Here is a 22,590-nt window from a genome sequence, read left to right as displayed (position 1 = left end):
TATTGAGCGCGGACGAGCTGGGGCGTGCTCGTAGATATGGATGGATGGATGGATGGGTGAGTGTCTTCGGTGCAGTACTGTTCAGCGGGCAGTTTTGTTCGCGACAAGTGCTGTTTTAATTCTTAACAGTGATCCTCTTCCTTTTAAGGGTCGTTTTCTTGTTGTGCCTGTGCCATTCACCGCTCCCAACCGGCTGGCTCGCACAAGCGTACACCCGAGGGCCTCGGGAACTTTCTTCACGGACGCTGCCTCAGTCTTCCCCAACAACTCTTCCAAGTAGTGAGTTCCGTGGCCAAAGGCCCGGGGCGACGTGCGGCGTGCCCATGAAACCGGCTTTTGTATCATTCTTTTGCGACGCCGAACTTCCGTGTATTTGAATTACGTTTCTATCCGAGCGCACATTCGCCTCGGAGCCGGACGTTTCTTGGGCCGTCGCGACGCAGGGACACCGACTGTCACCAAAGCTTTACAGTGACGGCGTGCGTTAAGCTCTAGCTTTTGAGACGGCGGCGCAGTGGCGGGGTCGGAGCCCTTCGTCGCTGCCTCTATTCTGGAACTCTTTAGTTCGGGAGCCCCATTAAGCTTTGGTGATAGTCGTTGTTCCTTTCACAACGCCGCGGTAGCCGAGGTGTGCACTTTGATAACGCCTTCCACTCGCACTTCCTCGGTTCGCGCTGCGCTCGGAATACAGTCGCCACCTACAGCGAACACCGCTGAAGCATGGAACGCAGCTCTGCGGTCCGCGGTTCCGAACTGGGGTCGTGGCAAAGGTGAGTGATGGAATTGGTGTCTTTGGTTCCCTTTCAGGTTGGCGTCCGGCACCGCCTCCGTCCTACCTTCTCCATGGCCCTCGTGTAGTGACTCATTGCACTTTATCCTTCACGCAAACATGCACTACTCCTCTGGCTAGGCAGGTACTAGTCTCCATCTGTCCTATCTAGCTCGACGACGCGTGTTTTCTACCGAGGTGTTTTCCGGTAATAAAAGTGGTTTTGCCACTGTTCGTCGCCTGTCTTGCTTTTGCTTTGCCTTCCACCGTTCCTTCCTGTTCCTGTCAGCAGTCATCCCAGGCAGCGCAGTCGGTAAGTAATGACTACCGCCCACTAACTCTGCTTTTTTTTCAATGTTTTCTGTTTTCCTTTTTTTTTCTTCTTCTTTTTGCAGTTTCACGCTCTCCGTGTGGCAGCCTGGAGCGTCCTGCCGCGCTGAGGAGTCGACGTCATCGAGTCGCGGATCTGCCTTGCTGACCAGCGTACCGCTTGCGTAAACCTCACGACCAATGCTCCTACCGTTAATTTATATTAACCGTCGTTCCAAAATATAGCGCAGTCTTTGTTGTTTCTGCGCAGTCTGTGTGTTGCGCTCGCTGGCTCTGTCGGCCAGAGCGCCCTTCGAGACCTGCGCCGATCTTTCATTCCTCGGCGGTTGGTTCAGTCATCCAACCAGGTTCAGGGGGTACTAAAAGAAATACTAACACCGGCGCACACAGCTTCCCACACATGCCCCACCATCTGGTTGCAGTGTCAGTAAACAGCATGCATGCGTAGTTCTTTTAGAGCGTTTGAGCGTAGCCTATGGTTAGGCGAAATGCTTGATTAAGAAGCGACGCCGGGTATTGATTTTCAGTCGTCCAACTACGCTCTTTCGCCACTGAGCAGCCTGTTATCTACTATATTCGGGAGCCAAGCGCGCAGCAGGCTGATTGCAGCTAACATGGTGGCCTTCTACGATCATCCTGCTCCGTAGCGACGCAGCGTGAAAAGGCGCTTCAAAATAGCGAGTTTTAGCTGACCGTTTTTCGCGGTCCGCTCCGTTCCGGTAGCAAGCGGGAGCGCCATTGCGCATGCGTGGCGTGCTTGGCCGCGAACGGCATTGGCTCCGGTTGCGCTGAGCGTGCCGCCGATACCTGAGCGGACCATCGCGAACGGTTAGCAAAAGCAGAAAAACGACCAGCGTCGCTTCTTGATCAAGCATTCCCCATAAACGTAGGCCCCGCTCTCGAAGAAGTGCGCATGCGCTCCGGCTGCGAAATTAGTAAACTGCGTCGGAGACTGTGCGCTCTGTTAATTCGTATTTCTTTTAATCACCCTTGTTCGTGTACATGAAGAAAGATTTGCTGTGAGACTACTAACAGAGTGAACGCGATTTGCTAAATGCAGTACAAAGCTTTGATAGCAATCGGAGAGCAGGTCGCCTAATTCGTTGCTCGCGTGGAGCATTGCCTCTCGGCGAATTAGAGGTGTGCACAGACAGGAGGCTTCTTGCCGGAGCAGTCCATGCTTTTGCCGGGACGCAGTCCAAGGAGTGAACAAAACAATACACGTTTGTTTGCAATTTGCCATTGAGCATACTTCCTTGTTAATCACCTGAATGAAACTTGGACGGGCGAGAGCGCCTCATCAGCCGTTCGCTCAGGGCGCCGAATGAGGTGGGGCCGGCCCTGCCCTTACCGCTTTCACTGCCCGCTAAATTTTAGCCGTACAAGCTGGGTTATAACCATACCAATTTCCCTACCTCCAAAATTTTAAATTTTAGCCTGCAGCTGCAGCTTTCAACTTTTCACTCCCCTCAATATTTCCGCCAGACAAGGTGAGTTATAGCTTTATGCTCTCACTGCCTCCCCCCCCCCCCCCCCTCAAATTTCCGCAGGGTCAGTTGAGCTGTATGTAGCATTAACGCTTTCACTGCCCCAAACTCTCCGCCAGACCAGCTGGGCTATAGACCTTACCGCTTTCACTCTACCCAAACCTTTCGTCGCACTCACTGCCTGGGCGCACAGCATTGCAGCCTTCTCTGCCCCGAAATTTCAGCTGGCCCAAAACCATACCGATAACCCTGGGCCCAATATTTTCCGTTCAGCCTCACCACTTTCACTGCTCCCAAAATTTTAGCCGTACCAGCTGGGCTATAACCATAACGACTTCACTACCCGCAAAATTTGAGACGGACTAGGTGGGAGTTTCCACTCCCCCCCAATATTTCCGTTAAACCAGGTAGGCTATTGCCTTATCGCTCTCACTGCCCTCCAAAATTTCGGCAGGTCCAGCGGGGCTGTATGTAGCCTTAACGCTTCCACTGCCCCAAAGTTTTCACCAAACAAGCTGGGCTACAGCACTGCAGCCTTCCCTGTCCCGAAATTTCAGCCGGGCCAGCTTACCAATATTCCTGACGGAAATATTTTCGCTGGACCAGCTGGGACCAGCCTCACCACTTTCACAGCCCCCCAAATTTTAGCCATACCAGCTGGGCTATAACCTTACCACTTCCACTAACCGTAGACTTTCGCAGGACCAGCTGGATTATATCCTTACCGCATTACCTTATTCACTGCCCCAGAAATTTCCACCGACTGCTGGGCTATTGCCTTACCACTTTCATGTCCGCCAAAATTTGGCCTGACCACTTCCGCCATTGCGTTACCGCTTTCACTGCCCCAAAATTTCCACCCCCAGAGCAGGGCTATAGCCCTGTTACTTCACTACCCCCAAAATATCAGCCGGACGTGCTAGGATATCGCCTTCCCGCTTTCGCTGCAACTAAATTTCTGGCGTACCAGCTGGACAACATACAGACTTAGCACTTTCACGGGCACCGAAATTTCCGCCATACCAGCTGAAATCCCGCCTTACCGTATTCACGGCCTCCAAATTTTCAGCAGTAACAGCTGGGCAATAGTCTTACCGCTTTATCTGGTCCGAAACGTTTTGCCGGACCAACTTGGCTATAGCCTCACCACTGTCACTGCCCCTGAAATTTCTGCCAGAACATCTGGGCTAGAAGTCTGACCGCTTTTACTGCACCCAAAATTTCAGCCGGACAAGCTTGGCTACAGCATTACCGTTTTCACTGTCCCAAATAATTCATCCGTACCACCTGGGTTACAGCCTTGAAGTTTTCGCTGCCCCCAAAATTTCCTCCCGTCAATCTTGCCACTTTGTCACTTTGTCACTTTGACTGCCTCCAAACATTTCCGCCGGAACAGAGTGGGCCCTACCGCTTTGACTTCCCTCAAAATTCAGCTAAGCTACAGCCTTACAGCTTTAACTGCTCCCAATATGGTCGCCAGACCATGGAGCAGGGCTATATAGCCTTAAGGCAATCACTGCGCCTGAAATGTCCGCCGGAAAAGCTGGGGTATATACCCTTACCACTTTCACTGCCCCCAAAACTTCCAATTGAGCAGCTGGGCCTTACCGTTTAAAACTCCGGATCGGCTGGGATTGAGCCTTACAGTTTTCACTATAGCCGGACCAGCTCGGCTATGGTCTTGCCATATATGTAGGGTTGTTCGTTCTCAGCTTTTATACTTTTTTTAAAACGGGAGGTAAAACTCAGGTGCTATTTTTCAGACTGATAATCGGGGGAAATTGGGTTTCTTTGTAAAACCATTCCTAAATACGGATTCTTTTCTGCTTAAATTTACAGGAGTACTAAGAAATACCCTTAGTTTATTTTATCAATGTACCGCGAGATTCTTAACTCTAACGCGTTAAAATTGGTGTTTGTTTAAAGCTGCTACTCGGGGGACATAAGGGTTTCTAGCAAATACTCTGCGAAATTTGGCGTTTGTTTTTAAGTGAATCAGTAGTGACAGTAAAGAGCATAAATAACTTCAAGTAAATGAAACATTTTATTCACGAGAAGCTGATCATCAATTTTTTACATCTACATTATACTCTACATGCGCAACAGGTCGGTCTCCATACGAGACCTGTCCGATCGTAGAACGTATCTCAGCTGGAAGAAAGTTCCCTCGGCACCTCAGCTTCCATTAGCTAGGCACAACAACGCCAGTGCCGCACTTGCCAGCCTGGCGTAGCGCGCGGTAGAGTCGTCCAATACTAAATAATTTCGAAAGCTGTGTTTGTGGGTCTTGCTTCCAACAAGTGTACAGGTTGAGAACGGTGGACCTTCGGTGCACGATTGTGCAGATCGCTACTTTGAAAAGTTCCCCTTAAGGAGAAATCGGGTTTCACCCGATTCTCCTGAACCATGTTCGGGGTGTAAAAATCAGGTGAAATCTGGTTATGCCCGAAGACAACCAATAATACATTTACACTGTCCCCAAAATTTCAGCCGAACTATCCGGGCTATGCCTTACTGCTTTAACTCCACCAACGCGCGTAAGCCCAACAACCCAGAGCCTCCGCTTACATCCACAGCGTCACAGCGCACGCTGTATGCGCAAGAGCATGGGGAGAGGTAGAAAGAGTGTGATATAAATCTCCGCACAATTTGTGACTTAAAAAACAAACCTACAAGCTCGTGTAGCAAAGGTAGAAGCCATGGAAGCTATAAAATGTTGCATTCTTTATGCTTTTAGCGTACTTTTAAAAGACTCTACGCGGTTCTTGCACGCTTAATTCACGCCGGCGCCCAGCAAAGTCATAAAGCCAATTCGATCTGTTAGCAATGACACTACATACCACCAGGGAAAACTGAAACTTTGTCAGAAGATGAAGCATCCGTAACACAGACGAAGGGCTCGCAGTGCTGGAGCCTGTGCAGTGTGCACGCACCGGCGACTTCGTTTTTCCCGCTCGCATCTTGGCCGTCTCGCACTTGTGTGCCTCTTCTGCCATCTGTCGATGCTGCGCTCAAACAGTGGCGTTGGTCTCGCTTGTACCGCGCAGTGCCGAAAGCGGCCGCTCTTTGTCCTTTCGGTTGACTAGAAAAATGCCTTGGTTCGCAACAGTCGTAAACATTTCATACTTCCTGCGGCAGTCTTTAAAGCCTGCGCATTGCTCACCCTAATTATTTAATAACAAACTCGCTATTTACCAGCTAACCACGCGTGCTGACGGGCGTAATAGACAAGCGTCAAACTAGTCACGCCACACTCGCGAGCAAGAATAATAGAATGATTTCGAACTGTGCATGCCGTGCACGACAGGAAGGTAGGTGCAAGCTCTTTATAGAGTCAGTGTTTCGCCAAGGTAGTTCAGCTGGCAATCGGACATAAAATTTCAGGGCGAGGAATCTCGCGACCATTTGAACACGAAAGTGTTTTAGTCCCGGATACACGAATATTGCGCTGACGTCATATCCATCACGGAAGTGACGCCACTACTACGAAGCAAGCGGCTTGTAAAGGTTGCTCCCCTGCACACAGGGTCTTCTTGCGGGGAAGCAACCTTTAGTACTTAAGAGTACGTTATATTTAGGGTCGTTTGTTTTCGGGTTTTATATTTTAAAACGAAAGCGTTTTATGTCGCGATACCACGAGATTTCACTGACGTAATATCCGTCATGAAAATGACGCCAGTACACCTTTGTCGAAGCGACCCGCCAGAAGGACGTCGCTCCCCAAGCACACCCACAAGACAGCCGTAGAACCGCAAATCATGCTGAGCTGCAGATTTCGCTGCACATTTCACTTTCGTGTTTTACCGATTCCTATGACAGAGGAATCAACCACAGTTCTTTTTTCCAGCTTTTAAAGTCCACAAATTTTGATGATACTTGGGGATGCGCATTAAGTAGATATGAAATGGTGCCACTCAAGTGGAGAAATTGCCTGCACGCCTTGCAAGACTAGTTTGCCAGCTCTTCAGCATCACTCACTCGAGCAGACACGCGAAATCTACTCCCGAATGTGGCTTCGGAAGTAGCCAAAGCGGTTAAATATGCGTTAAAAATTAGGAAGGTGGGCGGCATCAATGGGAATTATTATAAAGGCCATATATTTCAGTGCTATGTTGTTTTTAAAGCAAATCTTTACTACTTTCGTCCAGCGGTTTCGCGGAGGATGCGCAAGTTAACCTTTTGACCGGAGACACACCCCTCAAAACGCACCGAATGATTCGCGGGGCCCGCTTTCGGCGCTGCGCACAAAATCTCGTTTTCTGTCTTTCTGCTCATATGTGGGGCGGCCGCCGCCGCGGTCGCGGCTGATCAGCAGATCGGCAGCAGACCAGCCCCGCAGCCTCCCATGCATGTGCCGCTGGGTCGTCTCGGGAAGAGGAACGGCGCGTTCGCCGTGAGTGAACGCCGCGTTCGACGGGCCTCCTCCTGTGAGCGTTGCACGGGACCGAGCGGATTCGAGCTCTGGTTGGCAATACAGCGACATCAAAGGGGAACCAAGCCAAATCAAGACTCAACCGGACTAAGCCAAACTCCTGCTTTGCATGTTCAGGGTTAGCTGAGCTAACTCGCAGCAATGTTTGCTACAATCTTTTAGATAGGCAAGTTAGCTACTTTCAACTAAAGCACCAAACTCCTCCAGTGCCAGTCGTTTTTCAGACGGTTTTCAAAAGGTCCCTGTAAGCGTTTGTTGCGTGCTGGACTTCAACATTCACACCGCTAGTTGTCGCTGCCGCGATATCAGTGCTTTCAGGGCGTGTGGCGTATTTGGTGCTCACGAGAAAAATCCCACTTGAGCGGTTCTGCTCACATTGTAACGAACACCTAAAAATCTGCTAATAAGGAGGGGGTTACATCCACTGAAAATTTTACTACGTAATTATTTACAACTGACCTATGTGCAGCAGTCGTGCAAGTTTTTTTTTTTTTTTTTTGGGGGGGGGGGTTATGCAGGCTATGCCTGATTTTTAATGATTTCCATATGAGATCCAATTTCTACCCATATCCCCCTCTTTCCCAAAGGACATTGCTACAAATAGGGTTGAACGGTTTCTCCTCAAAAGGCAGGCTTGTAAAAAAATATTTATGTTCACAAAATGGGACGCAACTTGGAACGAAATTCTTCTTGCAAAGTCATAATGCGCTGAAGACGTAAGGCAGGCGAATTACATAAATGTTTATACGTTATACCCACGAGGAATCTTGCTCTGGTGCTTATGCAAACTTTTTGGCGGCGCTGGCGCGTACGAGGAAGCCGTGGACATGATTAAAGATTCAAAAAATTACTTCTTATTTAAATTATTTTTTTGTATTTTTTATTTTAAAGCCTAACCGTCGCTTCAACATTCTGAGCGAAAACTTCCGCTGCTTTTAATTCTGTCTTTATTTGCAGGCGCCAAGTTTTCACTCACAGTTCCCCAGATAAAACAACTACGCGCGTTTTCGCAAAACGGAAAAAATATTGAGAACAACCTGTGTCTTTAGTAATCTGCCATGTCTCACGACCCGCTGATAAATATTAGGCTAAAATGCTTGTCAACGGAAGTTTTTAACATTCATTTGGCATAATAGAATTATCTCAGTACTTCCAGTCGTTGTCCATGGCGCTGACAGTTGCAGCCCCCGCAGAACCGCGTACACTGCCGTAAATGTCGCCTAGTTTCAGCGTTGGCCAGTCATGAAGCATGCATGAACGGGAACTTCGAAGCGGCATCAGGTCATTACGTGGGCAGATTTTTTCAGGCTGCGATGCGCACTTCAAACACGTTCATTCACCATTACCGGTCGGTAGTCGGGCTGTTTTATCTGGAAGATTAGTGCTGACAAGGCGCATTGGTAGACCTGCGATGTCTCTCATAATAAAGAGAAATTTTAATTCTTAATTTCGGGAATGGTAGCGAGAATTCGCCGCAGTGCAATATTCTGCACCTTAGAGTGGAAGTCAGCCAACATCGTCCTTCATATCAAGCCGGGCAAGCCACCCTCGTGAACTACTAACCTCTGCCAACCCCATCTGTCAAATCTTTTGGGGTTGGTCTGCATGGAACGTACAGACAAGGTAATAAAGGCACCTCATAATAGAATTCATTTTGCACTTATATTTGGCTGCAGCCTTTCAAAATGCGCTATGCTAAATAAACAATCAAATTGACGACGCATTAATGCCTTTGCTATACGGCAACTTTCAAATGACCATTGAGTGGTCCCTTACAAGCACGCCTCATGTATTTACGAAGGGGCACCCGATAGGAAATTGGGTGAACGGCCTTCGGAAGGCCTTTGAAACGGCCGTGTAGCATAGGTCACGCGAAAACTTCGCGCAATTGTTGGCGTTGACTTCCAGAAAACCTTCGACAACTTACATCGTCTTGCAATGATACTAGCAAGCCCGGGAACTGGCCCCGGCTGCCTTACCAAATCTTCAACTACGCCCAAGGTTTGTCCATGGGCGCACAGGTGCAATTGCGGGTGCGACCGGAAAACATCGCGGCCATTTGCGATAATAGGAGAGCCACCCCAAAGGCTCATTGAGTAGTTTACTTCATTCAAATTTATTGTGCGCTTCCTGAATTACTCAACCTCATAGCCATTGGGCGTCGGCAGGATTTTGTCTTGAGGGTAGCAAATACATTGCACCTCGGTTGGATGGGGGGAATGGAGGGGGGAAGGTAAATTTTATACGCAATCTTTCCATTGTAAAGCAGCGTCCCCGTGCAAGCTGATCGAAAGCACTGCTTCGCCTGTCACCCGCCTTGATAATGGCATACATCACCTTGATAATGGCATCACCTGTCAGGCGCATCACCTTGATAATGGCATGCATGGAAAGGACAGCAACAGAAAGATTCGCAGGGCACGTGTGCAGAGAAGGCACAAACTGGATCGCGATTTATTCTTTCTTTCTTTTGTTCATTTCATTCTGGCTAACTAAGAGGCAGCCTGTTCGAGGGCATGGCTTTACGATGCGCGCTAATGCTCGCGGAGGCGCCGTCCCATGGTATTTTTCATATTTCGGGGGTTTTCTTTATCAGTCAGAATAAATGAGCACGCAATTAGTTCGTCACTGAAAATACCGCAGTTAGATGCCCCTCGTGGGTACCTACAAGTGCGTCATTGACCCTTTAGTGATTAGAACAGTACTTCTCGAGTTAGATAATTAATTACAATTAATTAGTCAAGTCTCATTACCGAAAAAAATGCTGCCCGCATCTCCACAGTACTGAAAACATTATGCACTAGGTTTTCTTCGAGTTGCGCCATTACCCTTTTTTCAAATCTTGGTGCATGATAGCTGGGACACCCTGTATATAAATTAGTTCTTTAGAATTTGGTTGTTTGGTTCGATCGATTATAGGTTCGATTTTGGTGCTATTTATGTCAGTTCAGGTGGCTTTGTGTGGCTTAGGTATGTTTCTACTGTGATATAACTCCTAATGCTAGCTCAGATGATTGCTTGCTGGGAAACACATATTCGCGGCCGGGACAACAGGTCGTCGCGAGGTGATATAATGGCCTCTTGGAAAGCGCGACTGATGGTGGGGTAGTCCCCGCCGCAAATAGCAGAAGGTCCATAGGGTGTCCGTTGAAGTGTGTGCTCATCGACAATCAACGCCGAACGTCATCTTCACAGTTGGAGTTATCGAAGTGGCAGAGTTTCTTAGGTGTCTCGTCAAGCTTCATCTTAAAATATTGCTTGTTTTCTCAACAGGTTAGGGCGATGCAATAGAAATAAGAAAATACAGGGGTGTCCCTAAATTCTTTCGGCGTTCTGATGGCAGACAGTCCAACTAAACAGCGAAGATGCTATGAGCATTCTTCCGGAGTTCCAGAGTATTTGCGTGGTAACGGGAAGGAAATAAAGAAAGAATAAAAGAAGGAGATACAGAAAACAGTACGAGGGGAGTGGAAAAAAATGTTTAAACATCAGTGAACCTTGCACTCATGCGCGAGACTTGAATGGTGAAGATGTTGTAGGTGAGCATTGCCGGACACATAGTTAAGTTTCAGTATCATTGTTTATTTGCATAGTTGCGGTGCTAGTAATCGTCGCCATATGCATCGAAGAGGTCATCGTCTTCTTCGCGGCGAGTGGTAGATGCGAAGTCGTCTTCAGCATTGTAGACTTCCACAAGCTCTTCGTCATCGACTCGAGGCGGCGATGGCGGGATCTGCAAGTCGTCTCGGGAAGGATTGGTACATTCGTAGCCATTTCTCCAATTATCCATAATGATTTCCAGAGAAAGCGGCGGCCGCGGTGACCTCTCCCAAGGAGGGTGTGTTTCCATCTTTAGCATGAGGGTGTTTTCTACGCATTTCTGTGTTCTCTTTCATATCGCTCATAATAGTACATCACAAGCTAAGAAACCAACTGCAAGGGCTATGTTAAAGTCGTGGCCACGCATAACAAACAAGAAAGAAAGCACAAAAAAGTATAAAAAACCAGCTTCGATTAGCTTTTTGTCCAAGAAGACGATGTACCAAAAAGAGGTTTTGAACAACGAAGACTAAGGCCAGACTATTGGTTCTGATGAAGTTTATCGGCGGGTATTACTTGAGGGGTCCTTCAAGGGAGGAGGCTGCTCAAGTGTGGTGGTAGCAATGGAAGTATCTTCGTATTTGGGATCATCGACCAACTCGGAGAAGTGTACTCTTTACTAATCAAAGCGCAACGTTAAGATGAGTATAGCGTTTTTCAGTAAGCTTCTGATGCGAATTTTAGCTTTGCAGTGGCACAGCGTTAGTCCGGAACACCTCCGCAATGCTCGCAGACGTAAGCCCACTGTAGACACGCAGGCTTGAAAGTGCCCCAGCCGGACTTTTGCCCTTTTTTGTTCTGTTTCCCCTTCGCGGCTCACAATGTGGCCATGGCTGCCCCAGGTTAGAAGGTCGCTAGTAATGGAATTTGCGACGCTACGCTAGCTCAACGGCTGAACGTTGGTGCGGCCGAATCCACTTGTCGCTTTCAGAGGGGAGGGGGCGTGCATTTTTTGCCTGTCGTACAGAAGCCCCAAGTGGCCTCTTACGAAGGAAAACTGGCAGCGAGAGGTGCAAGAGAGACCCAAAGGGTTTTCGATTGTGGCAGTCAGCAAATGCTTAGAACATGCACCTAGGGTCACCTAGACCGAGTTGCAAAATAGGGGAGGGGGTCTGTTGGCGCTGACGGCCCTTCTGGACTTGTGTGCTGAACACGGCGGAAGCTCACTGGCTCGGAACAGATTATTATATGCACCGGAACCTCGTTCCTTGCAGTTAGTGCCTTGCAAAGCTGTACAAAAAAGGGGAGTGTATCTTCCGACAGCAAATAGCCGCTTCTGACCAGACGGTTTCGCAGGTGCAACGGGCGCAGAAGCCAGCCTTTCGAACACATTTGACGCGCCCCTTCAGTGGCTCCCACCTGCTATTAGGCGAGGGAGTTGCTAGGAAAGAACCCAGGTATAGCTAATCTGGAAATTAACAAGCCATATCTCGAAATCATCTGGAATGCAACTTGGTTTTCGTTCGTTCTAACGAAATTAGCATGGTAATGGATTAAAGTCGCAATGAACATTCTGGAAAGTTTTTGATCATCAATGTCAGCGCGAAATAAGCGAGCACGAGTGGAACAGCCGGGCCGAGGAATAAGGGCGCGGGCGGGGGCAGTTCTGGTGCGGCCTTTTGCGTCCCTCTGGCGACGCCCATGCTCATGGCCAGGTTTCGGTAACGCAGTATACGCCGATTACATGCCCATCTTATTCGCAAAAAAAGGCAACCAGGGCATTCCAAAGGACGTATCCAGCCCCGTCTAAACTGCACATCTGCTACACGAACAGATATGGCGGGGGCTGTGAACAAATGCGAGTAAATAGTTGTTTGAACCCACGCGCACTATATCGGCTCCACCAAGGGGAGCGCAGGTCAGACTCAAATTCTACGGCACTGCCACTGTAAACAATACAGCGAGGTGCTGGGATTCCTTCCAGAGCAGAACACGAACACGACCGTTGACTAGGAACAACTGTCTCAAATCGCTTACTCACTGTATTATAAAAACACGCTCACGCACACGTCCAAATACACGTACTACACGCAAGCACACACGGAGGCACGCACGCACGCAGGCACGCACGCAGGCAACCCCACCCTGCAGTACTGGCCGGTTTATCTTGTAACATGCTGACTAAATAGCCTGGCCTACAGTGACCTACTGCTGGAAGCATCTCCCGTGTAAAAAACCAAAAGAGTTTTGGGCCGGCACTATCGGTGACCTAGAGTGGTCTTCAATCGGTCGCATTCAACAGAAACACCCCTCCGTGTACTTAAGCGATAGCGCCTTCTTATCAGATATGTCGGCTGGTTTTTGTACTCAGATCAGCACATTGCAAAGGTGCTCGCTGGGGAGGTTCCATTCTCTTCGGTCCACGTGGCGTGAAGAATCAAGACCCAGAAAAGTGAGTAACCACATTACACTGCCAATCGCTCGTTTGAAAACGTTGCGTTTTATTAACATCTTCAAGCAATGCCTGGTTCATTTGGTAACTCTGGATTGTATCGAATAACCACGCGTGCCATTTTTCAGGGTAAATGCAGTTTGTGGCGTAGGATATTTGTACTCGTCTAAAATCAACTAAACCCCGCAAGATTGACGCATATGACTGGAACAACAACGCTGCAATCAGCTCCTTCTGTGTTCATCCCAACATGTTTGCCTAGCGCCCTGTACCATCAGACCTTTATTTATTGAGAACCGAGTACATCAGTAGTTTTGACGAGGGTGAACAAATTCCCAGTGCATAATAAATAATTATGGCAAGTTCATTTCGTTCTAATTTACCTACAGTTAGGTCAATGCGAAACGCCCTTGAACGCAAAGAGTTCACCGTTTCTTTTTGCACGGGATTCCTCCCGCTATATATTTTATATATATATATATATAGACGCAGTAGTATAAGAATCTTCTGGAGGAGCCAGAAGAAATATTTGATGAAATGGTTGACTCACGATTAAAAACGAAACCAGTGTTTTACTGACATTTCGACTGGAAGCCCAGTCTTCATCGCTTACTCCGATGAAGACTGGTCCTGCAGTCGAAACGTCAGTAAAACGCTGGCTTTGTTTTTAATCGTGAGTCAACCATTCCCAGCTAACTAGTACGTAGCCTCTTCAGCGCACCATCTTGGTACAATATGTTTTGGGAGGGTTCCCATCAAACACCAGTTCTAGCCGTTTCCCGATACCAGACGCCTCCGGCAGGAGACCATGTATTGACAGCTGGCGGGAGTTACCAATCGTGAGTCAACCATTTTCTCAAATATATATATATATATATATATATATATATATATATATATATATATATATATATATAGGGTGACCCAGCTATCATGCACCAATATTTAAAAAAAAACAGCGATGGCGTTACTTGACGAAATCCTAGTGCTTAATGATCGCAGTACCGTGAATCAGAGGAAAATTAAATTAAAATAAATTAATGATAATAATTCTGACACAGCAGCAACAAAATACACTAGTTGTGGTCTGGTGGTCATACTCAGCCCGTGTACTCTACTGCAGTGCTTGACCTCTGCTGGATCTTTATGTCTATTTGTAAAAAGATCGGGCGCGAAATGCGGTTCACTTTACTTCCACGAACCTTGCCCTTATTCACTAGAAGTAGAGATCTAATATTTTAAAAATATCAGCGGGTAAACGATTCCTTCAGTTGTCATCGGTCTCATAACTGCCTACTGTGTATCTTGCGCTCTTTGGCTTTAGAGTATCAAAATGCAGATAGGCAGTTCTTTTGTATTGGCTCAACTAACTGCCATATTCAGTTTACAAGTAGATCCCTCATTATTATGCGAGAGTTCTTTATTTTTATGGTGAGTTTTTAAGCACAGAGTGTGCTTTCAATTTGGCACGGGCCATTTGGGATTCGGTGGTGCAATGAAACTGGCGACTTTTTATTACCAACTCGCCCAATTTTCAACCCTCCTCTGGTCACCCGGCCACCAGTCCCTCGAAGGGAACGAGGCGGCACACGCCGCTGCCCGTGCTCATACACACCGGGCCGTTACCTCAGAGGGAGAAAACAATGACCGAAGCGCCTCAAAGCCAGCACCAATCCATACATACACCGAAATCTTATCCCACTACAAAAACGACCGCCGTCGCTTCCCGCCACCTCATGCACAACTAACACGCGACGAGGAAACCACTTTCCGGCGCCTCCAAACCAATTCGTATCCCCATAACACCCTACTGAACGCTATGTACCCCACCCAATACCCTGCCACCTGTAACTTTTGCCCTGTTGCAGGCACCCTATACCACGTGGTATGGGAGTGTCAACGGACCCCCACTCTAACCCCAAATCCCAACCCTACATATGAGCAGTGGGTGGAGCAGCTGACCAGCTCCGAGCTCTCGGACCAGCGCCGACTGGTGGAACGGGCCCGGACGGCCAGCCAGCTCCAAGGCATCTTGGAATAAGGATGCCTCTCACTGGGTGGAGGCCCTAAGAACATCCTCCTGCTCATTACTAAAATAAATGTTTGTCTCTCTCTCTCAACCCTTTTACAGTTTTTTTTTTTTTTTTTGCGTACCTCGACTGAGTGCATTGTTCGAGGGAGAGCTGTAAATTAAACGTTCAAGCATTCAGTAATCTTAAGTTGGCTATCAACGAAAACTCGAAATAAGGTGTGCACGTAAGACTTGTCTTTTATGAAAAGAAGAGAGACTAAGCGATGCATTTTATTTTAAATGCCTGTTTATGAGCTGTGACAGCTTCTGAGAGGGAGCTACGAGGAGATTTCGAATTGACAGTTAACTAGCTATCTTTGCTGGTACCGGTCGCCTCAGGAGTGTTTAGCTCCTCCGCGCGCACAGAGAGATGGTGCTGCCTGTAGCAAAACAATCCTAACCGACTGCTCCCTGACGCGATAGGTTTGCTGCAATTGAAACCGCGGTCCCGTTCTTGTATCTCTTCAAATGTCATGTTTCTATAAGGTTTCGCCCGGCAGCATGTTAGGTGTAACCCCGACAAAGTGATATAAGGTATACGCAAGGCGCGCTTTTTATACATGAAGAAAAACATGTGCGGACATCTTCGTTGCCGCAGAATAAAGGAAGGTTTTATTTTCTCGTTACGCCATTAAATTGAAATCTCATCTTGTTTTCTGGCCTGTGTATACTGCAGATGCTGTACCAGACCAGCCTCATCGTCTTCGTCACGCTGGCTCGTGTTGCCAATCAGTGCAACGGCGAACCCCACCTGCGGCTGCGCCTGGTTCCTCCCATGAACATTTCGGTCACCTGCCCCGCCGTCAACGAAGCCGCGGAAGGCGCCCAGAGGACGGCTTGGTTCTTCCCCAACGGCAGCCGCATCCTTAGTGGTGGTAGAATCACGACCAAGGCTTCGTCGGGACACCTTCACATCGTTGACCCAGTCACCGAAGACCTCGGTTCTTACATTTGCGTGACTGTGAATACACAAAGAGATAACGCTACTGACCTTGACGCTGCGCTGCGGTTCGTGGACATCTACAGTGTTGGGACGAAGACACTGCAGCAGAGGGCGTGGTTCGGAGGAATGGCCGCACTCTGCGTTTTGGCGGCCGTAATTTTCTTGGTTCTGGTCTACAAGTTCCGGTACAGGGAGGAACCGACTAAACAGAAAACGACTACACCTGGCGCTGCAAGCGTGAATACCGCTTACAGCCACGACGAAATCTTAACGGCATTTTGATTGTCTAGGTCGCAAAGATCGAAAAAATATCCCGATACAAATAAATTATGTGTACATATAGTTTTTATACCATATATTTGTCTAGGTTTGAATAAATATTAATAGATACATTACAAATCCCATTTGTCTCCGCGACAGCGATAGGAACATAAATAAAATCCAAAGCAAATAAAATGTCGGGCGACCTGGAACAAATCCATTGTATACGTGCTCAAGCATAGATCCTCCGTGATCGCTTTTGTACTGCTCAGTCCATAGGTCAGGCAAGTATTCCTGCCGCTTCAGTACATTTGCACAGCCGCGTGTATCACGCTCTTCTCTCGATAATTTTATCTGAGCAAAGAACAAAACAGGGCCGCCGCAAATTACAACTTCAATCGACGCATTCGTTAATAATTATTTAGTCACTAAATTGATCGATCAAATAATTAGATAGTTGATCAATTATACTATAATCGTCAATTATTTAATTGCGTAATTATTTAGTTGCGATTGAATTCATTGATTAATTGATAAAATATTTTATTTGATTGATTGATCGACTGATCGACTGATTGATTGATCGACTGATCGACTGATTGATTGATTGATTGATCGATTGATTGATTGATTGATTGATTGATTGATTGATTGATTGATTGATTGATTGATTGATTGATTGATTGATTGATTGATTGATTGATTGATTGATTGATTGATTGATTGATTGATTGACTTACGCATGCAACTGATTTGAATAGCCGTTTTATAAAGCATACACATTCTGCGCGTGTGTGCTTCTGTGTGGATATGTAAAGGTATACTGGGCTTTGAAGTACACGAACAGAGTTTTTCTGGTCGCCCCTCCTAGCGCCTGCGCGCTAATATAGTTTTTCGCATAACTCAGCAGAACCTCGATCTGTCATTTCACAACGTTCTCACTGAGACGCCTTGTAACAGTCTGATGAGCATTTGTATCTAGCGAAAGTTGTGTTGCTATGAATATGTATGATACCCAGTGCATCAGAATGTCACATTTTTCGTCAGGTGTGTACAGAAGCATCATGGCAAAGTGACGCTGATACGGGCTGTGATATTGATCGCCTCTACCAGCTTTAAATTAAAGTGCATACACTTTTCATTTCCGGATAAGCACAATATTTTACGCTTTTATATGAGTCCCGCCACCACGGCAGCGAATGATTTATTGAGAGAGAGCGTTTAGTGCAAAATGTAAGAAATCCGTACTAGTGTTTAGGGAAGTCATATGTTCCTGTTTTCTTCAGTCATACCCATTCTGCCTACTTTTTTTGTAAGCTTTGTGCCTAAAAGGGCCAGATCGACAGGGAATAACTTACTTTATGACAACGTGACAACGTCTGCTGCCGGTAAATTATAAACGTGGTATTTACGGTGACATAGGCTTGTTATTTAATTCGACAATGACAACCATTAGGCGTGAAATAGTTTCTCAAGGCCATTTTCCAGAAGTCTGTCCGGAGTAGCTGGTATAGTATTCAGCTTAAACGCGCTCTGCGTCCGCGGCGGCCGCTTTTCTGACGGAGGCGAAAAGCAAAAACTCCCGTGTGTTCGAGATTTCGGAGCACGATAAAGATCCCCAGGTGGTCCAAATTATTCCGGAGCCCTCCACTACGGCACGCCTCATCGCCTGCGTTCCGTTGGCGCGTTAAACCCCACAATAAATCAAACGCGCTCTGCGTACGGTTGAACTACAGACACGGTCTGATCAAAGAGCAAAAAGCAGTCTGATGAGCAGTGTAGCAAGGATAAAAAAACCTGAACTGTGTCTTCCGCGCGTACTCAAAGACAGTTCCCTTTCATTCTTTGGCATTGTTTCTTTCCCATTCATAAAATCTATGGTGTGCACGCTTACATAATTACCATGGACTCCTGAGCGCATGCTAATCGTTTTAAGAACCTTGCGTAGCGTCTGGTGATTCGATCGTGCGAACGCAATTTTCTGCCCAGTCCCATTTCACATCAGCACCTAACACAAAAAGTGAGATTCCTGTCATTTTAGTGGTTTGCAGACATCGTTCTGTTCTCAAAGTCTAACACTTAAACAACAGTAAGTTTGGCCTGCATAATATCTACAGTAAGAAAACAAAATTCCCTAAACAAAAACCAATAGTGGCGAAGAGAAGTTCGTTTGCACCTTTAGCGCCGCAATACTAGAGCTTTTTTCTCAACCCTGTTAGGCGCATTTTTTTTTTTTTTTGCCCATGCAGTCTTTAAGTTCTGAGGGAACGAAAATTCTTCGTTTATGTATTGCCGGCCTGCAATTTTATTCAGCTTGTGGAAAAAGTTCATGCGCGTACGCGAGTACAAAAAAGAGCGTTTTTGGCTCGCCCCCCTCTACGCTTAAGCATACGTGGCCCGTGCTTGAAATCGGCGAGACAGTGTCTAAAGCCGCTTTCGAGCTCAGCGCGTGAATAGAACTGATTAAAACCTTCCTATTCACCCCGAACTCCTTCTCCAAGCTGACTATTATGAAGTGTTCCCAGGACATTGTCATCCAAGGTCTACCCATCCTTTAGTCCACCATTTTATTTATCAAATCACGGCCCTCCAAACATCATCAAACCCTTCTCACTGCAGCCTGTGACGGCCCTCCGCCGAAGCATTCCTCGAACCACCCCTAGTCCAACTGCCCACCGGTGACCCCAATCTTCCTCCTGAAGTCAGGCTGCGTAAATATAAGCAGCGCAAACAATAACGCCTCTAGGCTCTCACATTTCAAGGCCACCTCGCCTCCTTTTCAACCAATGAAGCGAGCGCACAAAATCTTCCCCAAAAAAGCTCTTCAAGAACACTTCTACTGCCCAGAAGACCACCAGAAAATAGTAATACCCACAGAACAGCCCCCCAATGCCACCACCCCGACCTAGCCGTCACCAACCATCACCAACGGAACCAGAGTAAAAGACATGGAGACGCAGAGAAGAAACAGAAAAAACAACCGCTGGTCTAACAACTGAATTTTATTAGGTAGAAAGGCGATTTATATGCATGAAGAAACCACAGCAAAAACAAACGATAAAGCAAGAAATGCAAAAAAAAAACACCGTGCAGAGCAACATGAAGAGAAGGCCAACTACTACAGGAGCCAAAAACCAATCAAGACTTTCGCAGATATGCACTCTCTTTTGAATGAAGCAACACACTGGCTTGGCTGACGCACGTTTCATCCCTGTCCGCAATGTGGAAAGCTTCTTCAGCTTCACGTCTGATCTGCCATCCATGTTTGAACAAAATGTTAGTGCCCTTGTAGATCTGGCGAGCAGCCCCGTTTAATACAGTGTGATGACAAATGAGAACTGGCGAAACCTTTTAATCATAAATGATGCTCACGTAAACCTACATTCAGGCAGCGGTCCGTTTAGCCCACATACGTTCACCCACACGGCAGGGAAATACTAGATAGCCTTTGTGCATGCAACATTGTGGCTAGCATGCTTAACGCCGCAGTCTTCCACTTGTATATCATACCTGCGCTTTGCCCTATTATCTACTCTAGCGCAAACAGAACGGAGCTTATTTCGGTCTGTTATAGCAACCTCCACACCATACCGCAACCCCACTTTTTTCAGCCATGAACGTAGATAATGACATCGACTATTCTTTGTTTTTGTTTGCTTCATTTGCTACAGCGAGATTCTTTGTTACAGATTTAAACGATTTCACACGTTTTTCACCTGTTCATGATAACAGGGCTTCCGGGAATCCGGCCTGCCTTAACTTTTCAACTTGTCCATCAAAATTATTTCCCTTTAGATGAACGCAGGGCTTTGTAGCGTAGAAAACCGGGCTGGTTGGTACAGAGTCATGTTCGCAGCCCACAAATAACGGGACAAATGTGAGGATAACACTGGACAAGCGCTGAACCAAAACTAATTTTTTTTATTGAACAGACACGGATATAAAGCCATTGAACGTATAAAACAGATAAAAACCTGACGCATGAACCCATCAAAAGCAACTGCGCAGGCGCACGTTCTCATGTACCGCTCTCATCAAGATATGCAAATTCTGCATCTAAAAGCGACAAAGACGGAGCGCTAACACACGAGTCAGACGTTTTTCGAATTTTATATGCTTCCACTACTTCCCTCGTCTTTTGGTTGCCGTGCCAGAACAGTATACTGTTGTATCATGCAGGAAAGGCGTGCAACCACAATCACTGCAATGGGTGGAAAGATGGCCTGAAGGCATACCCTTAAGTGAACTGTCATGCTCCCGCAAACGAACATTTAAGCAGCGGTCCGTTTGACCAACATAAAAGCGACCACATTTGAGAGGAATGTAATAAACCATGTTTCATCTGCAAAGAACAAACTGGTTATCATGGACAGATGCGGTTCAACTTATTTTTGGCCGACAACACCACTTTGACGTTATATCTGCTCCCCACTTGTTTTCAAACGGCGTGAAACATTGTGCATGTACGGGATTACAACGATCCTTTCCTTCTTTTCCTTGACATTATCACATGCTGGAGACAAGTTTTTCTTTTCCATATGCAACTTACGACAGGCATGACCCAATGACTGTGCACTAACTGTGCAATAAAGCTACACTCAATTCGGGGAAAACAAGACTTGAAAATGGCCGATCTGAGGCAGTTGAAAACAATCCAATATTTCACAATCTTAGAATGTGCCGATGAAGAGTCCAGTAGAGGCTTCTTCGATCGCGAACTATAGATCCAGCATACATGATTCTGCTCGAATCCAAAAACTGGGTTATTCTTTCTTTTAGCGGTTCGCACGTAAACGTCAGCTCGAATGCGAGATGTTTGAATGCTCTCAAAATGTCTACCATTTTTTCTTATAGGGTCACAGTCTTCACAAAATACTAAGTAGTCATCTACAAACCTGAATGTTTTTAGTGCCAAATCCTCCAAGTCCCGTTCAAATACACGGTAGACATGAACCAAGAAAATGTCACTAACAAGGGGAGCAACTTTCGAACCAATGCAGATTCCAGATCTCTGCACATAAACACTGTTACACCGTCCTACAATAGTTGATTCTATGTAGAAACACAGCAGCTCCAAAACGGATCCCACTGAAATTTCGCCACTTTGTATAAACTTACCCTCGTCGTTGTAGACGGTGATGCATTCTTTCACAGACACCAAAACTTGTTCATGCGGAAGGGAGTAGAAAAGGTATTACACATCAATGCTGAAAGCAGAGCACCAGTCTGGATTACGTTCTTGTAAAAATTCAGTCACTTCCACTGAACTAGGAATAAGAAAAGGGTCTAGAAAAGAAAAGGGTAAGTTGAACCGCATCTGTCCCGCCATCGAAAAGAGTATTACTAGAACGGGCCGAGCCAACAGGTGTGGTGTCAAACACGAAAAACAGTTTCTTCCTTGCAGATCAAACGTGGTCTATTGCATTCCTCTCAAATGTGGTCGCTTGTATGTTGGCCAAACGGGCCACTGCTTAAATGTTCGTTTGCGAAAGCATGACAGTTCACTTAAGGGTATGCCTTCAGGCAATCTTTCCACCCATTGCAGTGATTGTGGTTGTACGCCTTTCCTACATGATACAACAGTACTGTTCCGGCACGGTGACCAAAAGGCAAGGGAAGTAGTGGAAGCATATAAAATTCGAAAAATGTCTGACTCGTGTGTTAGCGCTCCGTCTTTGTCGCTTTTAGATGCAGAATTTGCATATCTTTATGAGAGCGGTACATGAGAACGTGCGCCTGCGCAGTTGCTTTTGATGGGTTCGTGCGTCAAGATTTTACCTTTGTTTGATACGTTCAATGACTTTATATTTGTGTCTCTTCAATAAAAAATTTTGGTTTTGGTTCAGCGTTTGTCCAGGGTTATCCTCCCTTTTGTCCCGTTATTTGTGCGCTGCGAAGAAGAAGCATGACTTCGTGACAGCAGAACGCCAACACGATAAAGCGATAGCGTTCTTTATGAGCTTAGGAAGCCATTCTGCATAAACTGCGCTTGAACGTGGCCTACACGGGACATTACCTGTACAAAATCCAGCAGTCATCTTCGCCTTTTTGTTCCACATGGGGCTGACGAGAAGACATTCATCATGTTATATGCGTGTGTCCAAAGCCCGGCGAGCACAGACAGAAACTCATATTATCTTTGGGGAGGCTGCTTGGTGCGGGACTCTATCTGAGGGCTGTTTTGGGTCCTTGGTCGGGTCCCAGTCAGTCTACACGTGCAATCAAAGCTCTCTTGGAGCTTCTTCACAGCACACAACTGGGCAGAGTTTTGTGATTGAAAATCTTGGGCGCATCAAATGACATAT

General features: G+C 46.8%; 1 protein-coding gene across 1 annotated transcript; it reads left to right on the top strand.

The window, feature by feature from the left end:
• The first annotated feature begins 469 nt into the window (after positions 1 to 469).
• LOC144159681 (uncharacterized) lies at positions 470 to 16,414 on the top strand. Its single transcript, XM_077691323.1, has 4 exons — positions 470 to 770; positions 1,165 to 1,263; positions 12,930 to 13,010; positions 15,758 to 16,414. Exons 1-4 carry the CDS (start codon positions 721 to 723, stop codon positions 15,858 to 15,860), a joined length of 333 nt encoding a protein of 110 aa, XP_077547449.1. The 5' UTR covers positions 470 to 720; the 3' UTR covers positions 15,861 to 16,414.
• Positions 16,415 to 22,590: the final 6,176 nt, after the last annotated feature.

This window comes from Haemaphysalis longicornis, unplaced genomic scaffold, assembly GCF_048455015.1.
Source record: "Haemaphysalis longicornis isolate Haplotype H1 unplaced genomic scaffold, Haemaphysalis longicornis Haplotype H1 scaffold_10, whole genome shotgun sequence".
NCBI classification, from domain to species: Eukaryota; Metazoa; Arthropoda; class Arachnida; order Ixodida; family Ixodidae; genus Haemaphysalis; species Haemaphysalis longicornis.
Note: the sequence above shows the minus strand (reverse complement) of the source record. Positions and strands in the feature narration are given on the sequence as shown.